The sequence below is a fragment of the Notolabrus celidotus genome, chromosome 2 (assembly GCF_009762535.1).
Source record: "Notolabrus celidotus isolate fNotCel1 chromosome 2, fNotCel1.pri, whole genome shotgun sequence".
Classification (NCBI taxonomy): Eukaryota; Metazoa; Chordata; class Actinopteri; order Labriformes; family Labridae; genus Notolabrus; species Notolabrus celidotus.
In genome coordinates, this window is record NC_048273.1 from 19,340,520 (window position 1) to 19,356,556 (window position 16,037).

The following is a 16,037-nucleotide window of genomic DNA, read 5'->3' on the forward strand; positions in this document are numbered from 1 at the left end:
TGCCGATCGAGACATGAGCTATCCAGACTACACTCGTCTTTTGATCCAGGATGTAAACATGTTTATTTCTGCTGTAACCATCATCTTTTCTCAATTGGTGTGTATGTGGTTTCCGGTACTTCCGGAGCCAGCCTCAAGCAGATCTTCGATGAACTGCAGTTTTTAGCACTTCCGCATTGGACTCATATTTTTAGACCAGAGGTTGCCGCTTGATGTGAACTTGTAAAACTGCAAACTTTAAGTGTTTCTTCATATGATCATTTCCATTCAAATTTTGTACATGATATGCTGTTGCCCAAAGCCAGTAGCCTCAACCAGAAATTAGCAGTGGGCCTAAGAAGTCTGGTAAGCTAAATTAGTCACACCTCCACGGTGAGTTTCGAAACTTGCAGTCTGTTGGCCAAACAGATGCTGACTCAAATGACATCAATTGAGGCTATTCATCACATTTTGTCAAGCCCCACCTGAAAACATAAAAGGCTTATACAGTTTTCCCCATGTGCAGTTTAACCCCCCCTGAAGAGGAAAAAGCATTGTGCTTGGAGGGAAGTAAAAGGAGAACCTGAGCTGACCTCTCTGTGCCTTTGCTGAGCCCCGATCCAGCCTTGAGTGAGTATTTATCAGCACCAACGCATGCAGGCACACACAGAGCTGTGTCTGACAAAGCTATACGAGCCACCATCCCACGTTTCTGTAATTTCAGGCCTGGGAGTTCCAGCACGTCCGCCATGTCCTGCTGCTCTCTGGACGTGCATGCTTGCATGAGACGGGATGCTGGTTAGGGTGCTCTCAGTGCCCATTACTGCTGAACAGACATACCTGACCCCCCATAAATTTGCTGCTTGCTTTGCCACTCATTTACAATGCTAAACGAGTACTGTTTGCTGTTATGTCAGTCATTACCTCTTTTTCTGTCGTTTTCTCTCCCACTGATCACACCTCTCCTTCCTCTTCTTTTTCATTAAATAGGAGATTTTTTTTTTTTTTGTCACACATGTCCTATGTTAGCTCCGCTCTGTTTTGATTATATGGTCTTATCTCGTGGGACTGTAGCGATATATGAAAATGAGATAAGCACATATTAACCACAGACTTTCCTAGGAAGACACAGAGCTCAGGTGTATTAGATCCAGAACACTGATAGCAGTAACAGTGTGGTGCAATAACAAGGGGAGCGTTATGAAAAGATGAAGAGGATAACCTCTGGAAGAAAAGTGCAATTTGAATGTGAGGCAATATCCCCCCCAAAAAAGATCTTTTACTGGACTGCCCACGACAGAAGGGTCATAAGCTACTCTGCCTTTTGTCACATAAATCTGGAAAATTTTAAATATTGCAGAGCAGGAATACATACATACAAGAATACATGTATTCACATAGCTGTGGGGGTATTTAGCATTGTCTTTAATGTTGGTCCTAACTCCAATAAAAAAGAGGTAAAGGGGAAAAGCACACACCGTGTTAATGTACCTGACATTTAAAACTTGAATAACAAGAAGAAACTTTAATTTCAAAGAGGTTAACAAACCAAAGAGACTGTGAACCATCACAAGAGAAGTTACAAGAAGTACTTTTTGTCAATTAAGTGTGCCAGTCTTATACTCAAGTATATGGTTTACATGCACTCAGTTATTACATTAACTGATGTTCTGTATCAGCTGCCACTGTGGTCTCTGAGAGGAGGCAGCATCCAGAGAGAAATGATGGAGAATGTGATTGTGAAACTGTTACAAGCCAAGACAAGAATACAAGAGAGCTGAAGTCCTGTGGGGTTTAGCAGGCTGCCTGTTTCTGGTGCGGGGACAAACACTCACAAAAGAACACAAAAACACAAAGGAACAGTGAAACACACAGAAGACAAAATGTTGAGTTATTTCAAGACATTGAACCCCCCCTGGCGAGGCCAATTCAGCAGCTTTTTAAGATGGGCTGGATTTGACGAATACTAAAATCCAATGGGGTGTACATACTTGTTTCTGACATTGAACCTGGGAAGCTAGGTAGCGGTCACAGCTGTTGGTTTTGCTCTGTTATCCTTTCATGGAAGAGTGAGACAGACTGAAATGTGCTCTCTCTCAAGATAAATGTTCTTACAGCTCAAAAATTGAACAGCTTGTTTCTCCAGTGTATGTAGTTCTTTAGGTGGTGTATCCTCGCCTCGCCCTGCAGCTCTGCTAACAAATACCATGTTCTCCAAGGACCCCAACAATAATAAAGATTAAGTTTGACTCTCCATAATCTTCTCAGCTAACACGGCATAGGTTAATATTAAAAAATGTATATGGACATTACAAATAAGTGTGCTAGGCTACAAATAAAATTATATTTTTTAATCAAAAGATCCTGAGGAATTGATCTGTGTTGCTGCATCTCTCACTGGAAAAGGTATTTGGTACTTTTTCTCACTTATTATTTTCCATACATGATTAAAGGGCAGGAATGTGGTTGCCAAGGGCCTCACCTTTACTCTGTACAACCACCCATCTCTCAGCGGATCAGCTTCCTGACCTTTATTTCACTGTTTTCTGACCGCCTGTACAAACACAGCTCTTTCCTGTGTGTTCATAGAACACATAGAACTGACATGTTGGCACGGTGCCCCAATGCCCTGGTGAATCTAGGTCAGAGTTAGCCCCTGTGCTCTCATACGCACACGCTTACAGACTTTGGTGACCTTCATTTGGGCTTTCAGGGTTGACATTATAGCTTACAACAATATTGCTTGCACTCTTTGGTAGTACAATACACTGAAACTATATGCCTAACCTGTATGCTTTGCCTCCACTCCAAATCTATTAAAATAGATAATTAGATGAAGAGAGACTAGAGAAAAAGGATGGCTTTGGTTAAATCACCCGTAAGGAGACTGGGTGCCAGGGGAGCTCAAGGACAGCCTAGTTAATGGGGCATCAAGCACATGACAGTGAAGAAAGGAAATGGGATGGATGTTTAATAAAAAGATGAGTGTCAGACAAGAGAGGCTTTGCATGTGTTGAAAAACTACCGTGGTTTAAAATGAATAGTCAATACAAAGGCTGTGGAATATAAGAGCTCAGGGTGGTGAGGAACTGAACACTACAGTCACTTACCTTAATGGCTTCCCCTTCAAAGCATACTTGTGTATTCCTTTAAATGTTTTATGTCACTGTTGTTTTGTGTTTTAAAAAGGGCCCAGGGGGATTTTTGTTAACTTAATTTGGAAACCTTTGGAGTCCTTAATTATCATATTTCATGGAATTCAATTTTTTTCTGTTGCCTAACTTTTTTCTTTAGGAGCTGTTGTCACAGAACTTGTTAGTCCATCTGCGGCTGCCAACCTGGATCCCAGGCCACAACAGAGATGTCAGCACTCACCCGTCAAGTGAGAGAGCCTATGTGACACTTCTGCCCCACTTCCTTGGGACTTGACCTGGCAGCACTTCTCTTTGTGAGTGTATCTGGGGAAGGACGTACACATGTGAGAACGGCCCCTGGCTGACCAGCTGCACGGCTGTTGCCTCTTCTGCCCTTCAGACAGTGATGTCCGTACTGTGTAATGTGCAAGGAGGGATAGTGAGTAGTGATGAGTAAGACCTCTTAAGAGGCAACTGTTATGCTAGCAGAGGTTAATTCTAAGGGTCCCTGCCAGGTCTGAGACTACAGTCTACACTTTCAGTTCGTTTTGAGGTTGCAGGGTTTAGTTTTCCAATCTGCCTAATCCATTTACATAGGAGTTTACTGTAGAGACTAATTTTGTACCTACAAAACACCCACTTATGTTCAGATTACAGGAGCAGTGTATGGTACCTTGTCAGGAGAACCTATAAGGCCTTAATTTTCAGAGAATCTTTGTATTTTGTTGTGACACTGGTTCAGGCTCAAACATTTCCAATTTCAGTAAACCAATTTTACTACTGAGGCATTTAGGTGTTCTCATGTAGATACATATCTGCTTGGACAACCTTTTACAGGCAATAAACACATTTCTGTGTTATGCTTTCCATCTTATGTTTCTGATTTTGGTGTCTGCATTTTCTACAGGGTCACAGTGTACATTAAAAAAAAACTAACAGTACATTTATATTAGTGTAATGAATTACTTTCAGCAACCTATTTAAAAAACATTTTGCAAGCTGATCATCACGCTTCTTCAACATTCATGAAAATGTACAAAATCTAAAAGGCTGTATATCAGCTCACTCTTGGTCTGTGAGTGTTTGATAGGATACAACATTTCCCAGCATTAAGCATCTCCAGAGTGGCTCTCATGAATACCTACGTTAAGAGCTCTGTGTATAGGTTGTGGGGAGGGGCTGCATCCTGAGCGATGAGCACCACGTTGGGGAGCTGCAACCTCAGCACAGCTCAGCGACAGAGAGGATCCATCATCCAAGACAGTGGAGGAGCCTCTGGTCTACATGAACAGATGAACATATGGCCACATTGAGGCATACACCACATGAATGCTGTTTTACAAGAGCTGCACATACCTTCAAACACAAGGCCGCTGCAATCAATCCTGCTGTGTGAGAGCAGGCAAGTCCAAATGGATGCAACCCTTCATGCTGCTCTGCATCCAACCATCTGCACTGAGCTGTCCAACTGCTGCCAAGGACCATGAATGTTACACCGTTTCATCTGCATCCTGTGTCCAAAAGCATCTCAGATATAAAGGAAGTGAAGCACATGTCCTAAATGGAGAAGGGGCTCCAAACCAGATATTATTCCCTTTTGAGAACAAAAGCAGGGCAAAACATTATAAAAGATACTTTTAAAAATGGAACCAGGTTCAGCATGGTTGTCGTTTAGTTTAAACACTGTAGTTGGGCGCAGATTTGGCCTAATGGCTAAATCGTGCACCAATGAAGCGGTTGGCCTGGGTTTGATTCCAGCCTGCAGCCTCTTTCCTGCATGTCATTCCCCCACTCTCTCCCTGTTTCCAGCTTTATCCACTGGCCTCCCCTGTCTTATAAAGGTGCAAAAGCCCCCAAAATATAACTTAAAAAAAAAAAAAAAAAAACTGCAGTTGAGGTGGTGATGTCTTACACAATGGAAATTGGCATAATGCAGAGAAGGAAAATGCATCAAGGTTTTCCTTTTGGCTTTACAGAAGCAAAGTATAATTGTGATGCAGCTTTATTTACAATTTTACATTATACATTTTACATACAAGATAAAACAGATTATTACAAGGTGTTCTCTGTTATGATTTCATGATTTCTCAATGGAGGAAGACACAGTAAAAGTGTGCCAATGTGTGGCATTTACCCACACAGCCAGCAGTTGATGTTTAAATCCATGCTGTCTCCTGCAAAGGCAACCTCTGTCCCCATTATTAGGCATATACTATATTAGATTTTTATCAAACATGCCAATATTTTCAGTCATTTTGGCCGATACCGATATATACACTATCTGCAGAAATGTGCATATCTACTGATTCCGATAAGGAACTTTTTGAGCTACCGGTGATACCGGTGTTATGCCGATAAAATTGTGCATCTCTAACTATTATGTGATTATGGATCTAATGACAGTATTGATTTAGCCCTTGCATTCACCTAATGTTTCTATCATAGAAGAGGTATGGGTTATTGATTAGGGCCCTCCATCATACTGCAGGTAAGGAGGATGGAAGCATCATGTAACGCAAAAGCAGAAAAAAGGAAAAAGGTGTCAAATGAATGCTGCTTCAATGCTCCTGGTCAATGTTGTGTGTAGTCTGTTTTATAAAGGCAGCTTGAGTTCTCTCAAAGCAAACAAGTGCTCCAGGAAACATAACTGTAACATTTCATTCATAATTAGCATTTTTCCTAATGGAGTTATTTCAGCAAATGTGGAAACCTCACTTTAGGATTTAACTTAAAAACATTAATCAGCCACTTGATGGAGTCACATGACAAACATATATTCAAAAGAAAAACAACTATTTGCAGTGAGGGTGAAAAAAATTGATAGAAATTTATTTTCAAAAATGTTGGCTAGTGTTAAAAACAGGGTTCATCTTTATTTGTCATAATAAATATAAACTTTCTCACAGTTTAACAATCACATTGGACAATTATCATACAAACGGGTATCTAGGAGAGTGGTGATGGGCCACAAAACCATCTACCAACAACATGACATGATCTCAGAGAGGAAGAAAGAGAGACTGACACCCACAAGATGTTCAGGACTGAACTTACAAATCATCTGTCTTGTTTGTTTGTTTTTTAAATAGAAAGCTAAACCTGGAAACGAAATCGCTAAATTCATCAGTGAAAGGACAACAACCGTTGCCCTTCACTGTAGGGATTGAAAAACTGTACAGCCATTCAGAGCACTGCAGAAAGAACACTGGGTGAGAGTTGTTGGTAGTCTACCACCCCCTAGTGTAAATCAGAGGAGCTTTCTGGATGGCAGTAACATAACCTGAAGCCAATGTGATATTAAAAAACAGAAAGAGTGAAGCAGAACTTTTATCACTACTTCTTAATCTTTCTGTTTAAAAGTGAGCTCATATTCCACCAGTCAGCCTTTCATTTCCTCTGTCCTTCCTCTCTCCCTCTCTTCCTTCCCAGCCGGCTCCAGGGCCTCTTCAGGTACAGTAATTCTCTCCTGAGTTGTGAGTGTTTTTGTGTGTGTATCAAAGAGTCTCAGAGGATCTGTTCTGTGCTTGAGGCTGAGATGTCGAGTAGTCTCCATGCTGCATTAGAGTTGAGCTCCTCCTGGTCTCGACACAGAGCCCACACATACATCATCCTCAGTACTTTATCCTGGAGGGACAAAAACAGAGAAGCACATTAATTTCTTAACCTGCAGTTATTCTTAAACCAGTGTTAAACACAGGTAGTAGGTACAAGCTTAAAATCTATTTTGGGAGTAACCAAATATTCACACCACTGTTGGGACTGCACTAGCATGATGCAAAATGTGTTGGGTTTCACATATGCATCTTGAAAAATTAGAGTATTGTAAAAAAAGAGTAATTTCATTTAACGACGGCCGAGAGTCGAACCGGTGACCTCTGCGACGAGGACTATAGCCTCTGTACGTTGGACCAGCGCCCCAAATGTCCAACTTCTGAGCAACATTTTGTATAGACTCAGCCTGTTGCACTGCTGAGGTGTTCTTGAAGCCCAGGCTGCTTTGATAGTAACATTCTTAGTAACATCTTATCTCTGTATTTTGGGGGTTTCTCATCTGTTCCACAGATTCTCCAGAGGATTCAGTTCAGACCTGTTGGCTGGCCAGTCAATTTATTCTTTTTTAGGTTGTTTTTACGTACAGCCCTTTGTGTTACAATATCATTGCATGAAAAGCACTTCATAAATAAAGTCTAATTGATCTGACTGGTTGTACCCTCTCCTGAAGAAGTCCACTTCTAGAGAAGTTCTCCCAGGTTCTTGAATCAACTTTTCTTGTCAATCGTCTCAAGGCTCACGTCATCCCTGTTGATTCTGAACCTTTGCCACACTTTCCCTCACAGTCCACTTTCTTAATATGCTTTGACACAGCACTCTGCAAAAAGCCAGCCTTTAAGCCATGACCTGCTACAGCATACCCTCCTTGTTGGGGGTGTTGATGATTGTCTCTCAAGATCGAACTGTCAAGCCAGCAGTCTTGTGGATGCATGTTCTGAACTAGACTAAGAGATTCAATGTATTTACTGTTTGAATAGTGAAATACTCAAACTCAAAATTAAATATTCAAATATTTGAGATATGTTTTTTTTTTTTTACAATTTTGAACTGTTGGCCATAATTATCAAAGTTGATATAGAACAATTTTTCAAACATTTTAGTTTACATGACATGAGTCTATACTCTCATTTCCAGAGATGCACCTGTATATAATCATCTCTCTCTGAGACCACTTACAGAGAGTGAACAGGTAACAATGACTCCTTCTGCGACCTAGAGTTATTGCACACATTGTACTTAAGTAAGCTCTGCTGAGTCAATAATCCCAATGTCCCATTTGTCTTAAAGGCCAAGAAAGTTTGAGAAGAGAAACAGTGAGAATACTATAGTCCCTGTGGATGGAGTCTGTCGTTTAATGTCCGGACACATGGATTTAACTGATAAAACACAGAAGAACAGTACATCCACCGTTAATCCTCCTGAAAGAGTCTTAATCTAAATGCTGGGACGATGCCAGCTGCTTAGTACTTAGTGGATTCTGTGACCTCTTAACCAATCACAGGTGACCCTTAAAAGCCTTAAAAGAATGGTACAGTAGACAAACAACCATTTAAGCTCTAGTCTGGGTGTCGGGTGTAAAGCTATATAATCCATGCCCAAGTAATGAACCCTCTCTTTGATGTCATATAACATTTTATTTGCACTGTTTCTAAGTGTTTTGTGTTCATTTGTGATAACAACATAATGCTTTCAAACTGCTCTATATTGCACAGAACAAACATGTGAATTTACAATGTTTGTGTTTTAAGATTCTCTTTATTCATAGTCCAACGAAGACTGTTTTCTGTTTTATTTTTACCAGGTAAAAAATGTTTGAGAACCAGTTCTCATTTACAAACATGACCTGGCCAAGCATAGACATATATAGAGTAGATGCTGCATTGACCGCTACTACCTATTGGTGCTGACAAGCCGTGGGGCCACTCAGTGTAATCTGTTTGGCAGGCGCAATTAAGTGTCAGCGCATTTAATCAATCATAACTTGCTAAATACTAAACTGATTTGCATGTGTTTTTTTTCTTCTGCAAACGTCATACATGTAGGTACGATACAGGACTCATGGTTCGGCATATTCTTAATATTCATAGTGGGCTTAACAGTAATAGAATATTCTGATATGTGATACATGTGATGTATGATAGGTATTTTGCTGCACAGGGCTCTGGCGTCTTGAAGTCTCTGCTGCTTCAGTTTACGTTTACAGGTAGGATCATGGGTAGGATGACCGGACCAAGATGGCGGCCGTATTTCTTGCGCCCAAGCAGCCAATGCGGCGTCTAGTCTATATTTGTCTATGTGGACAAGAGGCGCCAACAGGAACACATACACACAAATAGACATATAAAAATAGAAAAAAGAACAAAAGTGAACAAGTAGCAAGCATTGTGCGCAAGGTGTAAAAAAGTGAGTGGAGTCAAAGTTGAAAGTTTGAGGGTTTTTGTAAGTTATTCCAGTTGTTAGCTGCTGCAAAACGAAAGAAATTACGGCCCATAACAGTAGAAGTTCCGGGGATGATGGTGTGTGTGTGTGTGTGTGTGTGTGTGTGTGTGTGTGTGTGTGTGTGTGTGTGTGTGTGTGTGTGTGTGTGTGTGTGCATGTGCATGTATTACTTACAGGGTCTCCCTCCACCACCTCTCCTTTAGTATTTCGGATAACCATGACTAACTGAGCCTGGAAGGTGATGATCAGCACTGGACCCTGGTCCATCATCTTCCCCATGGCCAACTGTAGAAGAGAATGCATGCAGTATTTACTTTGCTGAACTACACTTGGGATTTTAAGACTGAAATATACACTAAAGTCATGGCTGAAAGACTGTTTGAGAAAAGAATCAGCCCAACACAGAGTTAAGCTGTAGGGTTGTAGTTGCACTGATGCTTTGAATGTGTCCCTGCAGATTATCAAAAACTGTACACAAACAATACACTCCTTGACTTCAAGCAAAACACTTGTTAAACATCTATCAGTTTGCTGTCCTGCAGGAGAACAATGCCAAGTCATACAAGGTTATGCTTTAATGTGCTTATGATGTCTTTACTGCAGGTCAATATTTGCACTATGAAAACTTTTTATAATCACTATTCCTGTAACCAAATCAGATAATAATCATTGTTATTACCATATTATATCATTGCACTTCATTTTACTATTTCCAATGCTCAAAAAAACTCGTGCATTAATTTCAAACTATCAAATGAGTATGTTCTACAACATCTCGGAGTGCGTTAAGGCTGTATCAATAAGCTTGAGTTATACAGTCTGGAGTCACTTACATCAATATTGTCAATGTCCAGGATCTTAGAGTGAAACTGAAGTCCCATGGCCTTGGCTTGCTGAATAGGATGTGCCAGCTGGCTGTAAGTCTACACACCCATAGTGGAGAAAGCAAAGATGAGATAACATTATGACTACACCATTCATGCACAGCCAACTACTTGAAAGAAATATATGCACCAATGAGCTCTGTAGAGGGTCCTATTTCTGTCTTTCCATATCAAAAGCAACAAAAAAGAACGGTGTCTGTGTATCGACACTGCAAGCTCAGGCTAAGTGAAAGTAAGTTAAGGAAAATGTGTACCGCTTCATAACACCAGTCCTTCAGAATCTCCAGCTCCCCTCTGATCATCGCCTGAAACAGAGCAAACATTAGCATTAACAACATCCTGGATACACCTGAAAGGGTAAATCGATACAGAAATATCTGGCCTACTTGTGTTTTATCTCTATACTTCCTTTGTCTGATTTTACTTTCAAATTTAACTATGTCACAAAACTCCTATCACATATACTAAAATTAAACAAGTCCTTAAATTACCCACATGTAATACTGATCTCAGAAGGATCAAAAAAAATAAATGCATAGACACTTTGAGTAACATTATTCACAGGCAGACATACCTCCAGTATATTAGGGATGATATCTAGTTCACACTGCTTGAGGAAAGAGTCTTTGTCAAAGGATGGATCCACCTTCAGGATCTCTGTTAATACTTCAGACATCTCTGTCTTGGAGAACAGCCCACCTATACGCATATGGACACAGACGAGCAACACCTATGCATAAGTAGTTGAAACCGTATAGCAGAGCTCTAATGATTGAAGAAATATTTAGATTTAGTAGTTGGTTTCAAATGTATAAGTAAACAAGTGAATCAACAAGTAAAATCTGTTCAATACACCAGTTGATTACAAACTTTTGAACAGAAGTGTGAGATATAAAATGACCAAAGAGTTATCTTTGTCACCTTAGCTTGAATAAAAACCTCCCAGTGTTATTAATGCAGATTACCAAACAGAGATCCCTCACCTATGAGGTCAGTCATCTTGTCTGTGACGGCACGAGATGCTCTGATGAGGGCGTTGTCACTCTCATCGTACTTCATCTTCATCTCGAAGAACCCTGCAGTGAACAGACGACAAGACGTTGAGATGTGGAGCTTTTATCTTTTCAGGCTTCCATGTGTGTTTGGGTTGGGAATTTTTTTTCTTGGATCAGCAACATGTTTCCAATTCATCAAAGGTCCATGTACGGCAAGAGGACATGCTTTTTCATGTCCTATATTGAACTGAATGAATTCCACAGAGCAGAAGATGGCCCCATGTTTGTATCTGATTTATTAATCATCTGATTATTCCAATACATGTGCAGAAACATGCTCCCCCATCTCTCCAATACCCCAGCACCTAAACACACACACACACACACTCACACAAGCAGACAAACAGATGGAGTAAAACTACCTCATTGTAAATCTAATCCTGCAGTGGGCATAGTATAAACAGGTGACTAATGCTCCTCTGCATCCGAGGTCTCCCACTGTATTCAATATAAAGAATTTTAAATCAAACATTTGACAGCACCAACAGGCAACCAATGTAACTGTGGGAGGATTGATTTATCTAGTGTAGGACATTGTACAAGCACAAAATCAGAAATTAAGTCCCACGTTGCAGGTTCTTGATGAGCTAGAGTGCAATTATTCTGCTGACTTAAATCATCAGAATAAAGTAACATCTGCTGCAGATTCAGCCTCTTACAGCCAACTGCTTCACAGCCCAGTCTTTGTATTAAGAGAAGAGTGAAATATGTTGATGTTGCATTACTTTATATAGAAATCTACATAGATGCAAATCTGTAGATCTTGTGTAATTTGTTGTTCTGTAACTTTTCTCTTCATAATATGCATAATATCCCCTACATCAGCAGAGTGCTGTACACCAGAGGTTCCCAAACTTTTCTGCCCGTGACCCCCAAAATATTGGTGCCAAAGACTCGTGACCCCCTCTGTCCCTCAAAGTGATTTAATGTGGCTTCATTTAGCCAGTCTGCAGAAAATCAGCCTACCTATATGAGCATGTGTCTGTGTTTCCTGTGCCTTTTGAATTAACTTACTGCTACTGATGCTTTTGATAATTAACTGTTCACAAACCATAAACTTAGAGGTCATCTGGCAAAAAGAAAGGCAGAAAACTCATTACATTTTCTATTTTCAAGGTTTTATTTCAAATTTAGCTACTATTTTTAGTGTAGATATGTTTTACTATACTGGGTAAAAAGTACTATTTTTAGATAACTTAAAAAAAAATCTGGAAGACATCTCAAGATCCATCCTTTGTGTATTGCGGCCCCCCAGGGGACCCCGACCCACACTTTAAGAACCCCTTCTGTACACTATCACAGCCTTATCCAGCAGCAGTGCTACCTGGATCTTAGAGCAAGTTCTTCTTATTGGAGCCTCTTTCTCTTAAATGTCTTACCCAAGTGTTATGACTTGAACAACTTTTCTTATAAATTAATTAATCTTTCTTCATTCTTTTGATGACTGTTGGACTAAAATAAAATGCAGATAAGGGCCCTTTGGTTTTACTTGGACTCCATCTCTCTTAAGAGCAATAGAAAACTACGAGTAACCTTGTATGCATCAAAAGCTGTCTCATCAAAAAGAAGAAGCGGTAAGTTGTTCCTTACTGTTGAAGACCATGTTGTTGTCTTTGAATTCTTTCCACTGCTGGTACCATTTTGAGTCCTTATGCAGCACCACACCCATAGCCTCCCTGAAAAAACACAAACACAATTGTAAAGCTGATTGCAGTAAAAGAAATTAAACTGTCCTTGAGCTACCTGACCAGATGGGATTGTCAAGATTCACAGTTGTTGTTTTTTATTTCCTCTTTATTTAATCAAAAGGAACAGCCTGTATGATTCCTTAAATGTTTTACAATCTTAAGCTGAAACTGAGAGGTGTCCCCTACCAGTGTCAGGTCAAAGAAAAAGAACTCACGTACTCGTTAGCTTCAAAAACTTTGCTGTCGTCCCCTGCCCCTTTCGAGGAGAACTCTGTTCTCTTCCTTAGTTTGGGGGGAGGCCGATAAGGACCAGTGTGACCCAGGTCGCCAATTTCTTTCTTGACACTTTCCATGCCCTGATATTACACAAAAAACAAGAGGGAATTTTAACTCCAACTACCAAAAATGTAATTTCAAATTGTTTTTTTATTTTTATTAATTAACTTGTTCAAAAGATTTGTTCAGAGAACAGTGATTCCATACCTGTGATATTGCTCTGAATGCACCAGTCTTCCCAAACTTCTCTCCACCCTTCGTGACACTCTCTGCTGAAGTCTTCGCAGTTTTGGCTGCTTCCTCCATTCCCTCCTTGATTTTCTTCCCAATGTCTGTACGACTGACTTCCTCAAGCCCCTGTCCACACACAACATACAGACACACAACTTGTAGGCATGGTTGGATCAACAAAGATAGCATATATGTCATAGAACAGACCCAGCAGATTGAGACACCCATCATATTTACCTCTTTCACTGTCTCAGAGATGTTTTCCAGTTTCTTCTTAAAAACTTCAGAGGTCTTTACCGTTTCAGACTCTATCGTTTTCTGAGGTAGAGAAGACAGTGAGCTTAAATGACATTATCAGGTATGAAAATGTGAAATAAAAAATGCTGTGGGTATGCGGGGACAGGTACTAACATATTTCCTTCGAGCTTGCTTCAATGCATCTGACTCCTCCAGTTTTTTGGCCTCTTCCCGGAACTTCTTAATGTTGTCTTTCATTTCCTTGTTCTTGTTCAGCTCCTGTTTCAGATTGTCCAGAAACTCCCCCAGGAAACCTTTTCTTCCACCACCTCTATCTGATGACATATACCTCACCTGTGGACGGGGTGACTGAAGCACCTTGTTGATACAAACACAACAAATCATTTACCCCAAGCATGCCTGAAACAGTTAAATCACACTGACAGGTATGGATGTTTTCTGAATAGGAGGTCTGCTCTTCATCTTAAGATGTTCTAATAAACTTTTGGTTTGTAAGACACTGATCTTTTGCAACTGACAGCAAAAAAAAAGATGGATATGCAGCCTTTTCCCTCCACAGTGTGGCGACTTTAAAACAGCTGCTACAGGGTGCTTCCTTTCTATGCCATGAATCCTTTCTTTCTAATAGTTACACCCTTGGCTTCAAGTAGAGGCGCTTACTCAAACATGTATTATCATCATTTTAGATGGTGTACACTGTGTGTGTTATTTAATCCTTTAGCACCATCAATCATGGTACAATATATTATATGAACCATTCTTTATCTAATGCATTAATGTGTGTTGACTTATATGAATATTATGACCTTTTGGGGGAAGGGTGGGAGGGGATACAGTTTTGTAACAAGACTTGTATTACGCTGCATTAGTTTGAGCTTGGTGTACATACTTTGGTAAAATGTGTATTCACATTGATATCTTACTAATACTTTATAAAAGAAAGGAATACTATTTATCTTTATCCAATAAAACTGTGTAATTGGTTGAACATAGGGTTGCCAACTGTACCGTATTAGCCGGGACATCCCGTATATTGGGCTAAACTGATTTGTTACATACAGGACCTTAATTGTTCCGTATATTAACTATTAACTCTTGTAAATACAGCAGACTGAACTCTACAGATCCTAGATCAGATAAAACGGCAGTGGCAGATCATGTGCCAATCACACCGCCTGTCATCCAATTACAGGCCCCCTCACGCTTATCAGTTGTGTACAGCACAAATACACCAAGTCCTGCATTAAAGTGTGGAGAGGATTTTCTCTCTGATTGCCATTAAATGGTCAGACTCAAGAAACAGCTGCAGCACAGAGCTGATCAGAAATATACTTCAAATATCTGTAAACTGTGACTTGTCATGTAAGGACTTCTCTCTGGCTGTGCAAAAGGACAAACGACTGCTTGAGTCAGTCAAGAGCAGCAAAAAGTATCCATGAAAAAAGTAAATTTGGTGAGTCATACTCCTCTTCTGCATTTAATTTTTCTTTTGCCTGTTTTTTGATGTAAAGAGCCAAATTGTGGTTTCTTTGAAGTTTACTCATATGAGGTTACATAATGATACAGTAAGGATTAAAGGGAATATACACACTTTCATTTCCAGTTAAATCAGAAGATGTGTATATGCTGAATTCACACATCATGCTCACACCACCATGGCACCGTACACCCGTCCCTTTTTCAGTAGTCAGAAAGTTGGCAACCCTAGTTGAACATATAACAAACTGACTGCAGAAGACTCATCGACAGACTAACACATTCCTAGCACCTAGAGAGACAGAAGTACAGAAAGACCAAGGATCATGGAAAGCGTTGCTACCTGTGAGGAGCATGTGATGAGTCCACGTATCCTGTAGACATTTGGTCTGTTGTGAAGCAGCATGTAAGAGGAAGGGAACGCCACAATGCCTCTTCTTGCACATACCTGGACATGTTATGGACACAGACAGACGAAATCACCATTGACGTTCACATCCAAGGAAACTTTGGGTAGTTTGTCATGTTAAGTCTGCAGGGAGGCTCGCCGTTATAGGGACTGTGTTGGAAGACAAGGCACTTCGCAAAAGTTGATGCATTGATGACCAACATTTCAACAGTCTCATAATTAAAAAGGCTGAATCAAAGTTTAACTATGCGGCAAGATAAGAGTTTACTCTTCACTTGTAAATAGACTGGGGTTAGCACTTACGTGTTAAAACACCGGGTGAATATCTCATTATTCATAGAGCTAACTCAGCTAGCATACGTTTTGTCAACAGCGGGAGAACAAAAGTCACATTTACAGACAGAAGTTAAAGTGGTAGTTCAAAAACACTCCCTACTCTTTTGTTATAGCTTTAAATTAATGTACTTTAGTCTAAACTTCCCAAGCACTCACCTGATAACACTGACACAAGGGGGCCGCCATCTTGAATATAATGTCTATGACCTTCTTCCGGTTGTGACCTTCTATTTCCACGAGGGAGGGACTTCACGTGCATGCTTTATATTTCTCCCAGTTTTTCAACCATGTATTGCTCAATTTCACTACTTATATTGCTG

At 40.2% G+C, this 16,037-nt stretch overlaps 1 protein-coding gene and 1 long non-coding RNA gene across 3 annotated transcripts; one reads left to right on the plus strand and one right to left on the minus strand.

The window, feature by feature from the left end:
- The first annotated feature begins 565 nt into the window (after positions 1-565).
- LOC117806314 lies at positions 566-3,980 on the plus strand. Its single transcript, XR_004629642.1, has 2 exons — positions 566-609; positions 3,274-3,980. It is a non-coding gene; the product is annotated as an uncharacterized LOC117806314 (long non-coding RNA).
- Positions 3,981-5,915: 1,935 nt separating this feature from the next.
- timm44 (translocase of inner mitochondrial membrane 44 homolog (yeast)) lies at positions 5,916-15,997 on the minus strand. Of its 2 annotated transcripts, none has more exons than XM_034673640.1 (13): positions 15,874-15,997; positions 15,316-15,420; positions 13,650-13,853; positions 13,476-13,556; positions 13,215-13,364; positions 12,951-13,087; positions 12,634-12,719; positions 10,972-11,064; positions 10,563-10,687; positions 10,243-10,293; positions 9,938-10,027; positions 9,279-9,389; positions 5,916-6,737 (listed from the first exon to the last, which is right to left on the minus strand). In XM_034673640.1, exons 1-13 carry the CDS (start codon positions 15,901-15,903, stop codon positions 6,618-6,620), a joined length of 1,383 nt encoding a protein of 460 aa, XP_034529531.1. In that variant the 5' UTR covers positions 15,904-15,997; the 3' UTR covers positions 5,916-6,617. The 2 variants fall into 2 exon arrangements, with proteins under 2 accessions (XP_034529531.1, XP_034529540.1); XM_034673649.1 differs by lacking the exon at positions 15,874-15,997 and adding an exon at positions 15,685-15,844.
- Positions 15,998-16,037: the final 40 nt, after the last annotated feature.

Excerpts from the sequence above, each read along its gene's own strand:
- timm44 (XM_034673640.1), bottom strand. The coding sequence starts at position 15,903 with ATGGCGGCCCCCTTGTGTCAGTGTTATCAG. Across the intron at positions 13,365-13,475 it reads TCTCTGAGACAGTGAAAGAG|GGGCTTGAGGAAGTCAGTCG; the intron begins GTAAATATGATG and ends GTGTGTGGACAG. Across the intron at positions 12,720-12,950 it reads AAAGTTTTTGAAGCTAACGA|GGAGGCTATGGGTGTGGTGC; the intron begins GTACGTGAGTTC and ends GTGTTTTTTCAG.